The sequence below is a fragment of the Mesocricetus auratus genome, unplaced genomic scaffold (assembly GCF_017639785.1).
Source record: "Mesocricetus auratus isolate SY011 unplaced genomic scaffold, BCM_Maur_2.0 Super-Scaffold_100691, whole genome shotgun sequence".
In the NCBI taxonomy this organism is placed as follows: Eukaryota; Metazoa; Chordata; class Mammalia; order Rodentia; family Cricetidae; genus Mesocricetus; species Mesocricetus auratus.
Window position 1 is genome coordinate 56,699,417 of NW_024429267.1, and position 14,130 is coordinate 56,713,546.

At 49.0% G+C, this 14,130-nt stretch overlaps 1 protein-coding gene across 5 annotated transcripts in view; it reads left to right on the top strand.

Annotated features, from left to right (window-relative positions):
• The window catches only part of Wdr48 (WD repeat domain 48), a 31,325-nt gene that overhangs the window by 15,166 nt on the left and 2,029 nt on the right, over positions 1–14,130 (top strand). For 4 of the 5 annotated variants that reach the window (XM_005082338.4, XM_013122215.3, XM_040739775.1 and 1 more), the window contains exons 9-18: positions 627–701; positions 2,649–2,751; positions 3,914–4,011; positions 6,211–6,318; positions 6,587–6,683; positions 7,690–7,785; positions 9,059–9,164; positions 9,929–10,016; positions 12,015–12,091; positions 13,706–13,895. In XM_005082338.4, coding sequence (XP_005082395.1) covers positions 627–701; positions 2,649–2,751; positions 3,914–4,011; positions 6,211–6,318; positions 6,587–6,683; positions 7,690–7,785; positions 9,059–9,164; positions 9,929–10,016; positions 12,015–12,091; positions 13,706–13,895 — 1,038 coding nt within the window. Of the gene's footprint in view, positions 1–626; positions 702–2,648; positions 2,752–3,913; positions 4,012–6,210; positions 6,319–6,586; positions 6,684–7,689; positions 7,786–9,058; positions 9,165–9,928; positions 10,017–12,014; positions 12,092–13,705; positions 13,896–14,130 lie in introns of those variants that run through there. The other variant, XM_040739777.1, reaches the window with a different exon arrangement.

Consider the following 14,130-nt stretch of genomic DNA (forward strand, 5'->3'; position numbering starts at 1 on the left):
GTGGCCCCTGAATGGCAGCTCACCTCCTCTAGGGAAGCAGAGCGTTAAGGCTGTGGAGAGGACAAGCATGGAGGAGACTGTCCTGTGAGCACTGCAGGTGCTGGGGGCAGCAGCTGACGAAGGTGGCACAGAGTGCCCACACACTGGAGAGAAGCACCTGGAAGCACACACACTCACGATACAAAAACTGGAATAGCAGATCAGAGTGTTGCTTTTGTTCTAGGAAATCCTCACCCTTTTGACTGTCTACCTGGGTCCCAACAGTTAACCTCAATTAAAATCTTGAGCCTGTCCACAGTGGTGCCTGTCTGTAATCCAACTGTTGGCAGGAGAGTCATGAGTTCAAACCAGCATGGCTGACTTACGAGATTCTAAAAGCACAATGGCGTGCATGTGTGCGTGCGTGTGCACATGCACAGGTGAGCAGCTGCAGGTGGCTCGCCATGTTACTAGACTGAGCTCCTTTAGTGGAGACCCTTTCCCTGCTGGAAGCCTGTGCAGGCAGGCGGGCTAGAGTTAACAGGAGTTGACACTCCCTGCTGTGTCACTGGGCCGATAGCCCATCTCTGGGCTAGCGGCTCCGAGGCACGAGCCCTTGGCGAAGACGGCTTTGTGTTTGGTTTTAGATGGAGCTTGACAGATCAGCAGACCCCCCTCCTGCAGTCTGGGTCGCGACAACAAAGTCCACAGTAAATAAGTGGGTAAGTAAGTGTGTGGCCATGCTCGTGGCAACTCTGTAGACGTGGTTGGTTTGCTGTCCCAGATGTGCCAGTTTCCAGCAGCAGTGACTGACTCAGTGTGGCCTTGTCCTAGTGCCCCTGTGAATTCAGGAATGATCCCTGAGAGTGACAGTAACTCTGAAATTCATGGGTGAAATTAAGCTTCTCTTTCTGTTAGCAACGAGGGTATGTGCTTACGTACTTAGAACAGACTGCTGCCTGATGACAGCTGTCAGATTAGACAGCTTTTAGCCTTGTGAGCTGCACCTGAGACTAGGCATGTGCAGTGGTCTTTCAGTTAAACACATGAAGGAATGAAGTAGACCGGCCATAGAGCAGGAAGCTGGCTTCTGAGTCATTTCCTCTCTGTGGCACGGAGAGCAGTAGAGAAGGATCTCAGCATCCGGGTCCTCCCTAGTGCCAGCTCCTTTAGGGGTGGAGCTTTTTGCATAGCTGACTCTGGGAGCTAGAGGACACGGTTGTGTGCAGGTGGCTTCAGAGCTCGGCTGTGCTCTCGTGCCCGTCAGTGAGGATCTTCCTGGAATAGTGCGCTGTTTGGGGCTTACGTCCTGTTGCTGTGATAAATGCCAGGGCAGCTAAACAGGAGAACGCATTTAAATGGGGCTTACTTAAAGAGTTGAGTGCATGACCATTGTCTTAGTTAGGTTTCTATTGCTGTGAAGAGACACCATGAGCACAGCACCTCTTATGAGGAAACCATTCCCCTTACAGTTGCGGAGGTTCAGTCCATTAGCGTATGGAGGCGGGTGTGGTAATGCGCAGGCAGACATGGCGCTGGCCACATCTTGGTCAGAAGCCAGCAAGACACTCACTGTCTCACTCTGCATGGCTTGAGCATAGGAACCCTCAAAGCCCGCACCCACAGTGACACACTTCCTCCAACAAGTCCACACCCAATAGTGCCCCTCCCTATGAGTTTATGGGGTCACTTACATTCAGACTACCATGACCATCAGGGTGGAAAACATGGTGGCAGGCCTGTAAATGGAGCTTTGGAGGCTGTCCTGGAACTCACTCTTGTAGACCAGGCTGGTCTTGAACTCACAGAGATCTGCCTACCTCGGCCTCCTGAGTGCTCAGATTAAAGGTGTGCGCCACCAACGCCCTGCATAAATGGAGTCCTTAATTGGTCTAGACAATAAAAAGCCGGAGTCAGATACAGAGGGAAGCGCTGAGAGATCAGAGAGAAGGAACAAGTCACGGCACACCTTACCTCCTTAGCATCTCAGCAGACGAGAGATCCATTTCCCGTTTCTCCCTGCTTATATCCTGTTTCTGCCCAGCTACCTCACTTCCTGCCTGTCTGCACAGACCTCCAGACCTCTATGGTTAGCTCATGGTACGATCCATTCTCTGACCCCCAGACAAGCAAGATATTACCACACAGGCTGTATGGTACCTGTAGCTGAGAGCTCACATCTTGTCTAGACGTTGCAGACAGAGTGGGCCTCCAGGAAGACCACACTTCCTACTCCTTGTTAAACACTTCCACTAATAGGGGACCAAACATTCAAGTAGATGAGCCTGTAGGGGCAGTTCTCATTCAAACCACCACAGGGGCCTTGGTTTTTTGTTTGGTTTTTGTTTTTGTTTTGTCTTGTTTTTGAGAAACAGGTGGATCTCTGTGAGTTCAAGACCAGCCTGATCTACAGAGTGAGTTCCAGGACAGCCAGGGCTACACAGAGAAACCCTGTCTCAGTCTCAAAAGAAAAAAAAGGCATTCCCTCAGGAATATTTGTTGGGGGTCTCTTGGTTTGCCCCCGGCTCCCTGCTGTGACTGATCCGCCCTGATACAGCTGTGCTACCTGAGTCTTTCCTAGTTCTGCAACTGCATCATTCTCGTCACTTGGTTCAGATTAACAAGCCTGGTGAGCATAAAATGATGACATGATAATTTTGTTCCTTTAGACACTGAAGGGAATTCATAATTTCCGAGCCTCTGGTGATTATGACAACGACTGTACAAATCCCATAACGCCCCTCTGCACACAGCCCGACCAGGTTATTAAAGGTGAGAAGGCCACGGGCAAGCACACACTGGTAATGAACCTACGGGGAATAAGAGATTGGTGAAGTGGTGGCCTTCCCTTCCCCCTTTCCCCTTTCCCCTTTCCCCTTTCCCCTTTCCCCTTTCCCCTTTCCCCTTTCCCCTTTCCCCTTTCCCCTTTCCCTTTTCCCTTTTTCCCCCGGGGCGGGAGGTGGGTGGAGATGGAGGGAATGGGGCGAGACAGGGTTTCTCTGTATTGTTCTGGAGGCTGTCCTGGAACTCGCTCTTGTAGACCAGGCTGGCCTCGAACTCACAGAGATCCTCCTGCCTCTGCCTCCCGAGTGCTGGGATTAAAGGCGTGCGCCACCAACACCCGGCTGGCCTTTCTTTAAATGCAGTGCTGCTACAGACGGAAGGCTAGTAACGTGGGTTTGTTATTAGCACAAGAAAGTTGGGGTGAGAAAATGGGGGTTGTGAGGGTGTTTCGTTTGTTCTTTGGTAGTTTCATCCATGTCTTTCCATCCTGTCCACTCCCTGGACAGCGTCTCAACACATCCCTCTCATCTTCATGCATGATCTTTCTAATAACCTACTGCCTCCCATCAGTGCTTCAGCGGGGCCCACATGCATGGGCTGTAGTTTGTGGTTTTGATTTTTTTTTTTTAAGTATTGTGTATTATGGCACAGATGAGGGGTTTGTGTAGTGCCTCGGAGGAGATCCAGCCTCCAGTGCTGCCTTCCCCAGGCGTCATGATGGCTTTGTGTGTTTGCATTGTATGAGTGAGAACTGTGGGTCTCTGTGTCGGCCTTGTATTTGCCAGGGTCTTCCAGTACTGTTTGCTGCAAACAGGACAGAACACGTTCTGCTTTCAGTATGCCGTCTGTGTTTTGACACTGTTCTCAAGTTCATTTTTTACTCTGCAACGCAGTAGTGTAAAATACCTTTAGTCTTGTCTAAGTGTATTTCATGTTAGCACTTAGGGTTAGGCTCCCTAGCTCTTCCCTGTAGTCAGGAGTTGTGACGGCGAGGAAGCCGGGCCAGCTGACTCAGTACTTGCTGCCCAAGCCTGACAGCTTGGGGTCTGTGCTCCAAACCCTTGTAAAGGTGGGAAGGAGAGCCAGCTCCAGAGTGTGCACTGTGGTATTGGTGCTACATTATTCCAATTGTACCTTTTTTCTCCTGTAGGGGGCGCTAGTATCATTCAATGCCACATCCTCAATGATAAGAGACATATACTAACCAAAGATACAAATAACAATGTGGCATACTGGGACGTGTTGAAGGTAAGTGTCTGGGATTAGAGGTTGTAAGTCACGCATTCCCCTTAGTTTTCCTTTGTACATGATAACCCAAATTTTTTTTTTGCAATAGTACTTTATCTGGGCGGGGGGGGGATACTCCAGATATAGGAAGATGTGGTGGTTTACCTTGTAAGCACCTCAACTATTCCCATGGTTACAGTATTGGCAACTGTATGAAAGGCTGCCTTGCTTTAAGGGCTCCGTCAGGGTTCTCCTTTATGCTATTGGCATTTAGTCTGGATAGTCCCTTGAGTGTAGGGAGAGCTGCCCTGTCCTGTCCTTTCTTTCACAGTGGGTTCCACAGGAACTGGGCAGACCCAGAGAAGCCTTGGTCGCCCTGTGTGGACCTAGGCCATGCTGTCCTGCACTGACTATAACCACAGTACCCAAGTCTTGTCAGACCAGCATCTCTAAGGCTGGGCTGGTAGTTTTCTATGTGGTTCTGTCGCCCGCTTTGGTCTGGTTAGCTGCTCTCGGTAGAGCCCTACTATCTGAGTGGGTACAGTTCTACTTGGGTGGAGCTCCGAGCCAGTGCACATATTGTTACCGCTGTGAACAGCTTCCCATGCCCAGATACTGAACCTAGGACGTTTCAAAGTCACCTGGTCTGACATTAACCCTAAGAGGGTAGAGAAGTCAGGGAAGCCTGGGGACATGGAGGAATGGGCAGAGCTGTGTCCTAGTCCATAGTCAGTGGCCAGTCACATGACCTGCTCCACTACTGAATCTGTGGCTTCATCCCAAAATGCTCATCACCCGTTTCTTGATGCTGTCGAGGGCATATTTCAGAGCCATGCAACGTAGGGCTCACACATAGGAATCTGCTACAGCGAAATGGGCGGGAAACAGGATGGAAAGAGAGCGGAGAGTGTGAGGAAGGAAGATGTGAGAGGACTCCTGGGCTCCGTTGTGGGTGACACGGTACAGGTAGAAGACGACAGAGCAGCCGTCAGGGTAGAGTGGCGGGTGTGGTGTGTCTGGGTGGGCAGACAGCTGGGCAGTCCACAGCGTAGGCTGCAACAAGCTGGGCCATGTGCAACCTTTAACCTAGCACACAGAAGGCAAAGGCAGGTGAGTCTCGGAGGTCACGGCCACCCTGATCTACAGAACAAGTTCCAGGACAGCCAGGGCTGCACAGAGAAACCCTGTCTCAAGAAAACAGGAAAAAAAACAGTAGCCCTAGCATGGGGGTTACAGATGATGTCATGGGATTCGTCAAGACTTCCAAGAAATATGACCATGAAGAAAACAAACTGGGCCATCATTCTTGTCAGAGGTGTTAGAAGAAAGCCACTAGTGTGTGACAAGGATGAGTAAGAAAGCCAGGAGCCAATGACAGCTCAAGGACAAATGCGGTTTTCAGACAGGAACTGAGTGAACCATAAGGGAGGTCTCTGGGGGGAGCCCTCTAGGCAGCAGCCAGTGGGTTCAGTGTGCCTGCAGTGAAGAAAGGAATGTCACCTTAAAGCCTTCGTGTGCGTGCGTGCGTGCGTGTGTGTGTTCAGTTGTGTTTAGGGTAGAAGAATTTTAAACCTAACTACTGAGGATACTCCTGAGGAGAATCCAGTGGGGACAGGAAACTACCAAATATATACAAGTTGCCAGCCTGGCGTTGGTGGTGCACACCTTTTATCCCAGCACTCAGGAGGCAGAGGCAGGTGGATCTCTGAAATCAAAGCCAACCTGGTCTACAGGGTGGAGGGGAGACTTTACAAGTTTCCAGAAAGGGAGAACCAGAACACAACCAGAAGGGCATCTTTGTCTTGCACTGGGAGAAAGACAGAGGTTTCTGTCCAAGCTTGCTCATGCACTCACATGCACTTCTGTGGCAGCTGAGCCCATGCTCTCACCAAGAGCAGCAGTGTTCTTAACCACTGAGCCATCTCTCCACTCACTAATTTAAACTTTGCTAACAGGTGGTGACTCAAAGGCCTTAGGATAAAAGAATTGGCTCTCTGCTTCTTTTTTTCTTCTTCTTCTTTCTTTGGTTTTTCAAGACAGGGTTTCTCTGTAGCTTTGGATCCTGTCCTGAAACTCCCTCTGTAGACCAGGCTGGCCTTGAACTCACAGAGATCCACCTGGCTCTCTTCTTCCTGAGATGTGCTTTAGAATTATGTGAACAAGTGTGAAGGTCAGGCAGTGGTCCCTACTTCATGCTAACCGTGGTGCTTCCCTGTGCAGGCATGCAAAGTGGAGGATCTGGGCAAAGTGGACTTTGAAGACGAAATTAAGAAGAGGTTTAAAATGGTGTACGTTCCAAATTGGTTCTCAGTAGATCTAAAAACAGGGGTGAGTTGACAGTATTTGTATAATTTTGGATAATTGAAGATCCCTAACTATTCTTACAGAGTTTAATGTTTTTAATGTGTTCAATTGCTCTTTTCCCCCTTGTTAATAAACTATCATTCAAGCCTTTGGCACTTGAATAAAGTGAGCCATAGCTGCATTGGTCCCACGAAGCATGGTTTACCGCCTTAGTCTAGTGTGCGGATGCATGCAAGTTGAGGAGCCGTAGGAGGGAGGGAGTGCCGCTGACAGACACTGCTGCCTCTGACAGATGCTGACAATTACCCTGGATGAAAGTGACTGCTTTGCTGCCTGGGTTTCTGCGAAAGATGCTGGCTTCAGCAGTCCCGACGGGTCAGACCCAAAATGTGAGTTAAGTGTTTTCTATTGAAGAAGGGGAATCTAGGCAGGGACTGCTGGCTAATCATCTCTGTAACTGCCCCCCTGCCGCCGCCGCCCACCCCCCACCCCCGTTATTTGGTTTGGTTTGGGTTTTTGTTTTTGAGAGACAAGATTTCACTGTGTGGCCTTGGCTGTCCTGGAACTCACTCTGTAGACCAGGCTGGCCTTGAACTCACAGAGATCTCCCTGCCTCTGCCTCTCAAGTGCTGGAATCAAAATTGTATGCCATTACTACCCAGTACTTACTGTATCTTCACTCAGTATTCTTCTAAGATTTTGCCGTGCAGAAATCAACACATGTATACAGATAGTGTTTCTGGTTTCAGGGGAGTGTCTCTGCAAATAGCATCATGTTATTTTGTATTTTAAAGAATAGCTAAGCCGGGTGTTGGTGGCGCACGCCTTTAATCCCAGCACTTGGAAGGCAGAGGCAGGCGGATCTCTGTGAGTTCGAGGTTAGCCTGGTCTACAAGAGCGAGTTCCAGGACAGCCTCCAAAACAATACAGAGAAACCCTGTCTCGAAAAACCAAAAAAAAAAAAAAAAAAAAAGAATAGCTAAGCCAGGCACAGTGGCTCATACCTGTAGTCCCAGCACTTGGGAAGCTGAGGCAGGAGAATTGCATGAGTTCCAGGGCAGCCTTAGCTACAGTGTGAAACCCTGTCTCTGCAAAAAGGAAAGAGTGCGTGACTGCTGAAGAGCAGTGCAGAATCCCTGCATTTCAGACTTGAGGTCAGACGCTGAGCCTGCCTGTCTCTGGTCTGGGTTGGGAGCTTCAGCATGCGCACTCCAGCACAGTAGCACGTGCTGCCCCGTGGATGGCCTGCCCTGCCTGTGCTTCTGCCCCTGCCTTCGGGTGCCCCGCACTGCCCCGTGGATGGCCTGCCCTGCCTGTGCTTCTGCTCCTCAGGCGTCTTTCCCTCTCTTAGCCCAGAGATAACAAACTCTCCATGTTTCTCCTGTCAACTTGCAGTGAATTTGGGAGGACTTCTCCTACAGGCTCTCCTTGAGTACTGGCCGCGAACGCATGTGACTCCCATGGACGAAGACGAGAATGAAGTGAACCATGGTTAGTGTGTGTGTTCAGGAAAGCAGGAGCTGCTTGGAGCGTGTCTGTGGTGTGCACAGTTAACTGTCTCCTGTCTGCGCCTGAGTGAGAGTGTCCCGTGGATTGAGACAGCTTGCAGGAGATGAGACCATTGTGGGGTGTGAGTCTCGCAGGTGAAAGAAACCCCATGTTTGATATGCAAAACAGAAACATGCCGTGTGGTGGTGGTGCACATCTTTAGTCCCTACAACAACAAAAGGACAAAACAAGCATCACCAGCTGCCTCTGTACAGGGACTGTTAACACACCTGGGGTTTTTTGTTGTTGTTTTTTTGGTTTAGCTTTTCAAGACTGGGTTTCTCTGTGTAGTTTTGGCTGTCTGGAACTCACACCATAGACCAGGCTGGCCTCAAATTCAGAGATCTGCCTGCCTCTGCCTCCAGAGTCTTGGGAGTAAAGGTGTGTGCCACCACTGCCCAGCAAGACACCTGTTTGTAGATAATGTTTCCGCTCCCTTCTGTTTGTAGTCCAAGCTGTCTCACAGGTGACAGAGCTCCTCTCACCTCTGTCTCCCAAGTGCTGGGGTGACAGGCTGTGCCACTCTGATCAGTTTGCAGGGCGGGCACTGAGCCATCTACATTTATCTTGTATTAGACCCTCTGGAAGGGGCTGTGTTTCACAGTGGGTTCTGTGCTGGATTTCTGGTAAGATCTTGTGAAATACGGCCAGTATAAAATACTGAATTCCTATTTTCAGGGGTGGAATGTTTGTTCCTTTTTTACCTTTATTACTAATACCTAAAAGTTCTTTATGTGTGCAGCACGTATGCATGTGAAGGCCAGACAGGGCATCTGATCCCCGGAGCTGCCATTACAGCAGCCTGGGTGCTGGGACTGGACTGGGTCGTCTGGAAAAGCAGCCAGCTCTCACCTGTGGGCCGTCTCCAGCCTCCTCCACCTGTTTTTCTAACTCTAGCTGAGTAACAGCATTTTTGTTTTTGATTTCTTTTTAATTTGATTAGTATCAGTGTTTTTCTGCTTGTATGTATGAGCAACATTTGTGTGCCTAGTGCCCATGGAGGCCATATGAGGTGTCGGGTCCCTGGAACTGGAGTTACAGTGTTTGTAAAGCACTGTGTGGGTGCTGGGAACCAACCTGGCTCCTCAGGAAGATAGTCAGCGCTCTTAACCACTGAGCCATTTTTACTTTTAAAATGCTGGGATGTTTACAGTGTGTTGTGATGAGTGTTTGGAAGCTGTGGTCTCAGCACTGACGGCCTGCCTATCTTTCCTAGTGAGTGGGGAGCAGGACAGCAGAGTCCAGAAGGGAAATGGGTATTTCCAAGTGCCCCCCCACACCCCGGTGATCTTTGGCGAAGCTGGAGGTCGCACACTATTCAGGTATGGATGAGAAGGACCAGAGGCCCTGCCTAAGAAAAACCTTGCTTGACAGACTAACCCTCTTGCTCAGAAGTGCTGGCTCAGACATGAGCAGTGTGTTATTATCTTCTAAGAGTGTCTGGAATTGGCTTTTCCATCCTTGAGATAGTTAAATGCCTGGTGCACTGAGTGCCGATATAGAGGGCCAACTTGAGACTCACAGGCCCCGCCCCGCCCCGCCCCTCAGATGCTTGCCTCCAGGCAGCATCTCTGGTGGTACTGTCCCTCACTTTACCAGTGTGACCGCCTGCCAGGGGCAGAGATGAGGTAGCATGGACGCCCAGGGAACTGGGCTGGGCTGCTCCTGGGAACTTGTGATCCGCACCGGCTCATCCTGGGCTTCCAGGAAGTTGTCTCTGGGCCCTCCAGGAAGGGAGGCTGCTGTGGCTCACCCCTGCTCCCAGCACAGCTGTGGTGGGGCTGGGCAAGGGGCATTAGGTTCACATAGTTGTCAGATGTGAGGAGACGTTTGCCTTGGCCCTGAGTATAGACTTCCTTCTTTGGGGAGAGTTCCTAAGTGCAGCAACCACAGTGGAACCCTCACTGTGGGCCAAGTCTGCGCCCTCCACCGTGGCACTGGCCGCGCTCTCTGCTGAGTGCTCCCTGTGGTGACCCGGGACTCCCCGCCCTGCTGTCAGCTCTGCTGTGTCAGTGAGCACTGTGAGGGTTCCTCTGTGGTGTCCCCTTGCTTGTCATGACACTGACTACCTGACGGTTGTGTCTAGGCTGCTCTGCCGGGACTCCGGGGGCGAGACGGAGGCAATGCTTCTCAATGAGACAGTGCCACAATGGGTAATTGACATCACTGTGGATGTAAGTGCCTCCCACTCCCACTCCGCCCTTAGACTCCTCCCAGACCTCGACCTTAAGGACTGTCTTAGACAGCGCAGTCTTAAACTGTAACAAAGTCGCCTGCCAAGTGGAACCCTCTGCTTTCCTGAATTTCCCAAGTTGCAGATGCATCTGATAATTGTTTCCGTATCAATTTGTACTTGTCGGGTTTCAGTAATAAGGATGATATATGCTTATTCTCTATGATAATGGTGTTTGGAGTGAAATGCCCACCTCTTACATCCATCGTCCCCCTCACCCCGCCCTCCTCCCAGAGGACACCTAGTAGTTGCTGTGGTCTTTGCCACTTTCTTCCCTACACAAGCGTGTGTGCCTTGTGTGCGTGTGTGAGCGTAGGTCGTTTTGTTTTGCACAAAATCTCTTAGTGTTCTGCAACTTTTTTTACTTAAAACTGTGTCTTGGACAGCTGTTCATGCCTATACTTACGGACTATTCCATTTAAATGACTGCACCCTGTTCTGTTGTGTAAATGAAGCATTCTCTATTTGATCAGCCCCTTATTTAATGGACGCGGGTTGTTTCCAGTGTTTTCTATTGCAAACAGTGTTGCAGTGAACGCCCTTGTACATGTATCTTTGTGTGCTTTTTAGGATCAATTCCTAGAAGTGGAATTGCTGGATCAAAGGGTATGCACATTTTAAATTTTGATAGATAACGCCAAATTGCCCTTCACAAAGGCAATTTACTTCTGAACCAACAGTGTATGGATGCCCAGTTCCCACAGCCACACCAACACTGGACACGTCACTTTGCTGTGCAGTAGGCACATACTGTCTGATGACTTTGGTGTGAATTTTTCTTTATTCATGGTGAGGCTGAGTCTTTTCATATTGGCCATTCGTCTCTCTCCATGACCTGCCTGTTAGTGTTCTTTGCTGTTCCTCTAATTGGGTCATTCGTCTTACTGACTTGTAGGTGATCTTCCGTTGCATATTAACCTGCCTCCTCTGTGCCTTCATTAAACTTTTACTTTGTTCAAGGTTCTTTCCCAGGTGGAAACTTAGCTTGTGTATATCAAATTGCTGTGTCACGGCTCTGAGTCCCATATCTTGATAGGTAGATCCTAATAGGGTGGGGCGGTCTCCTCGTTTGAGCTCTCCCTACCTTTTCGCTTTCTTGCCTGGCTCTTTAATCTGTTGTTATTTGCTTCTGTTTGGTGTGAGGTAAGACTCTAACTTTTCCAAAGAACTAAGCAGTCTGTGGGGTCTGTCCTGTCTCTACTAATCTGAAATGCTGTCTTTATTGTGCACTACTGTAGACACTGGCTCGGTCCGTTTCTAGACTTTATGTCCTCTTGACTACTTTGTATATCCTAAAGCCATATGAAAAGGGAATTAATCTCTTAAAACTTTAGAAAATTTGTTTTCTACCCCAGACACACCACCCCAAGGACTTAGAGCCAGTGTAACACCTGGTGGGTATTCTGTGACTTTGAGTGTCCAAGCTTCCCATAAACCACCGCTTCCTTGGGGTGTAGAACTGACCCAGATACATTAACTGACACTGTGGCATGGCTTGTGCCCCGAGAGAGCTGACCAGAGGACTTCAGCCATCATTTGAGAATGGGGGTTTTCTTCATGGTAGACCTGTCTCTGGCAGAGGGAGGCGATAGGAGATCCTCGGCCTCTCTTGAGACACTTAGGCTTTAGTGCTCTGATTCCTGCAGCTTTAAAATCGTAGGATTGTTTTCTCGAAATGCTTTGTAATATTTTTAGAAAAGCCATGCCACAAAGACTAATATTATATATAATTTGTCTTCATCTATTTTTATTACAAACTAAACACCATACTGCTGATAAATTTTCTCTTAAGGCCCGCTTCAGTTGATAACTTACTGAAAATTACAAAGTCATTTGATTGTAAAAGTAGTTATTTGTAAATCATGTTTTCCTGTTGACAGCATTTTAGTTTTATCAGCTAATAGAAACTATTATACCTCTTAAACTTTTAATATTTCAGAAAAATATGCCCAAATTCAACAAAATTCCTTTCTACCTCCAACCTCATGCATCTTCAGGAGCAAAAACTTTAAAAAAGTAAGTAACTATTGCTCTTCCTTATTCCAGTCCCTGCAGACGCCTCTGTCCCTATGGTAACTGCCTTACAAGGGAGACAGGTGCCAGGTCTGATTATTATGGGGTTTGTCTCCTGTCAAAATTTAGCTTAGCCCATAATTGCTGACTCATGCCTTTGGAGTCTCAGTACTCTGAAGCAGAGGTGGGAAAGAGGCCAGCCTGGGCAATGCAGTGAGTTTAAGGCCAGCTGAGACGCAAGACCAAGTAGGCCGTGTGTGATGGCACACACCTGTAATCCCAGTTCTTAGCAGGTGGACAGAGGAGCATCAGTTCCAGAGCATGAGAGACCCTGTCTCTAACCACATGGTTCCATTTAGGACAAAATCTGTGTATAGTAGCTGCCTTTACAGACCCTTAGGGAGTAAAGAGAACAGGGTAACCAGCTTGTGAGCATAGCTCTGCGAGGTTCCAGGAAGGAGGAATCACCTGAACACAGACAGATGGGTGGACTGGCCAAAGACATACTTGCTCAGCAGGGACAGGCTGAGGATACCAGAAAGGAGTATGTGGATGCGTGTCCCCACATATAGGGTAGAGCAGGGAGACATGACGCGTTAGAGGCTTCATGACTGAATTTGAATGCCAGGTCACCGTGACATACCACCAGAAATTCCTGATAGGTAGATGAGGCTCCAAGAGAGGCTTATGGCAGAGAAGTTGGGGCCAGCAAGGAAAACTGCACCATGATCAGTACGTATACAGTGAAACCGGCAGGGCTGTTAAACTGTCACCAGGATTCCTGAGCTCACACAGGGGCACCCTTTCCCACTGGCCAATCAGACACTTGAGGATTGACCACCATGAGGCTAAATGCTCATCTGCCGGCCTCACCACTGCCAGTGCACACACTGGTCACTTAATATTGGAGTCGTTTTGGGGTTTTTTTTGTTTTTTTTTTTTTTGTTTTGTTTTGTTTTGTTTTTTTTGTTTTTTGTTTTTTGTTTTTTTTGAGACAGGGTTTCTCTGTGGCTTTGGAGGCTGTCCTGGAACTCGCTCTTGTAGACCAGGCTGGCCTCAAACTCACAGAGATCCACCTGCCTCTGCCTCCCGAGTGCTGGGGTTAAAGGCGTGCGCCACCAATGCCTGGCTCACTTGGAGTGGATTTAGTGACAGGACCTCAGGATCCTTGAAGAGTTTAAACTGTAGCTATGAGGTCTGATGACTGTTGACTGATACCAGAGATGAGGACCTGGAAGAAAGGGCCGTTAGTTGTGTAATTTAGGACAAGCCAGCTGCTGGATTTGTGGTCTGGAGCAGCCTGTGTCTTCATGTCTAGCCTGGTCTGCTTCTAGTTGAAGACACAGCAGTGGGAAGTGACCCTGAGCCCTGGGCAGTTAACTGGGTCTGCCCGGGTCTGCCCTTGCTTCAGGAGTATACATGAAGGACTAAAATGCAGGTAGCTGTTGTGTATGTAAACCCTAAAGCACCATCTGAACTCTCAAACAACTCTCAAATGGGTACAGACAGTGACTGAAAACATGTATTGGTTTCAGATGTCTGTGTGACATTTCTTTAGATGTTGACACGATGAAAATAATAGGCTGTGATATCAAAACATGTCATTGTCTTTTGTAGAGACAGGCTCTCTGCCAGTGACATGCTGCAGGTCCGGAAGGTGATGGAACATGTCTACGAGAAGATTATCAACCTGGACAATGAGTCTCAAACCACCAGCTCTTCTAATAACGAAAAGCCAGAGCAGGAAAAGGAGGATGACATCGCCGCCTTGGCAGAGGAGAAAATTGAACTTCTGTGCCAGGACCAGGTGAGTGGACCTGAGGAACTTTGCTTCATCTCCCGAAAGTCCGCAGCACGTAACTAATGTGTGCTTAGATTCTCAAGCTGTCAGCCTCTGTGGGCATCGGCTTCCAGAGGCTCTCAAGAGCCCAGTCTTTTGACAAGGTTCTTCAGCATACCCGAAGCTACTCTTCACCTGAGGGAGGAGCTCAGGGAGAGGCGCCCACGGTAGGGCTGTGCCTGGTTAACGGGCAAGGTCGTCT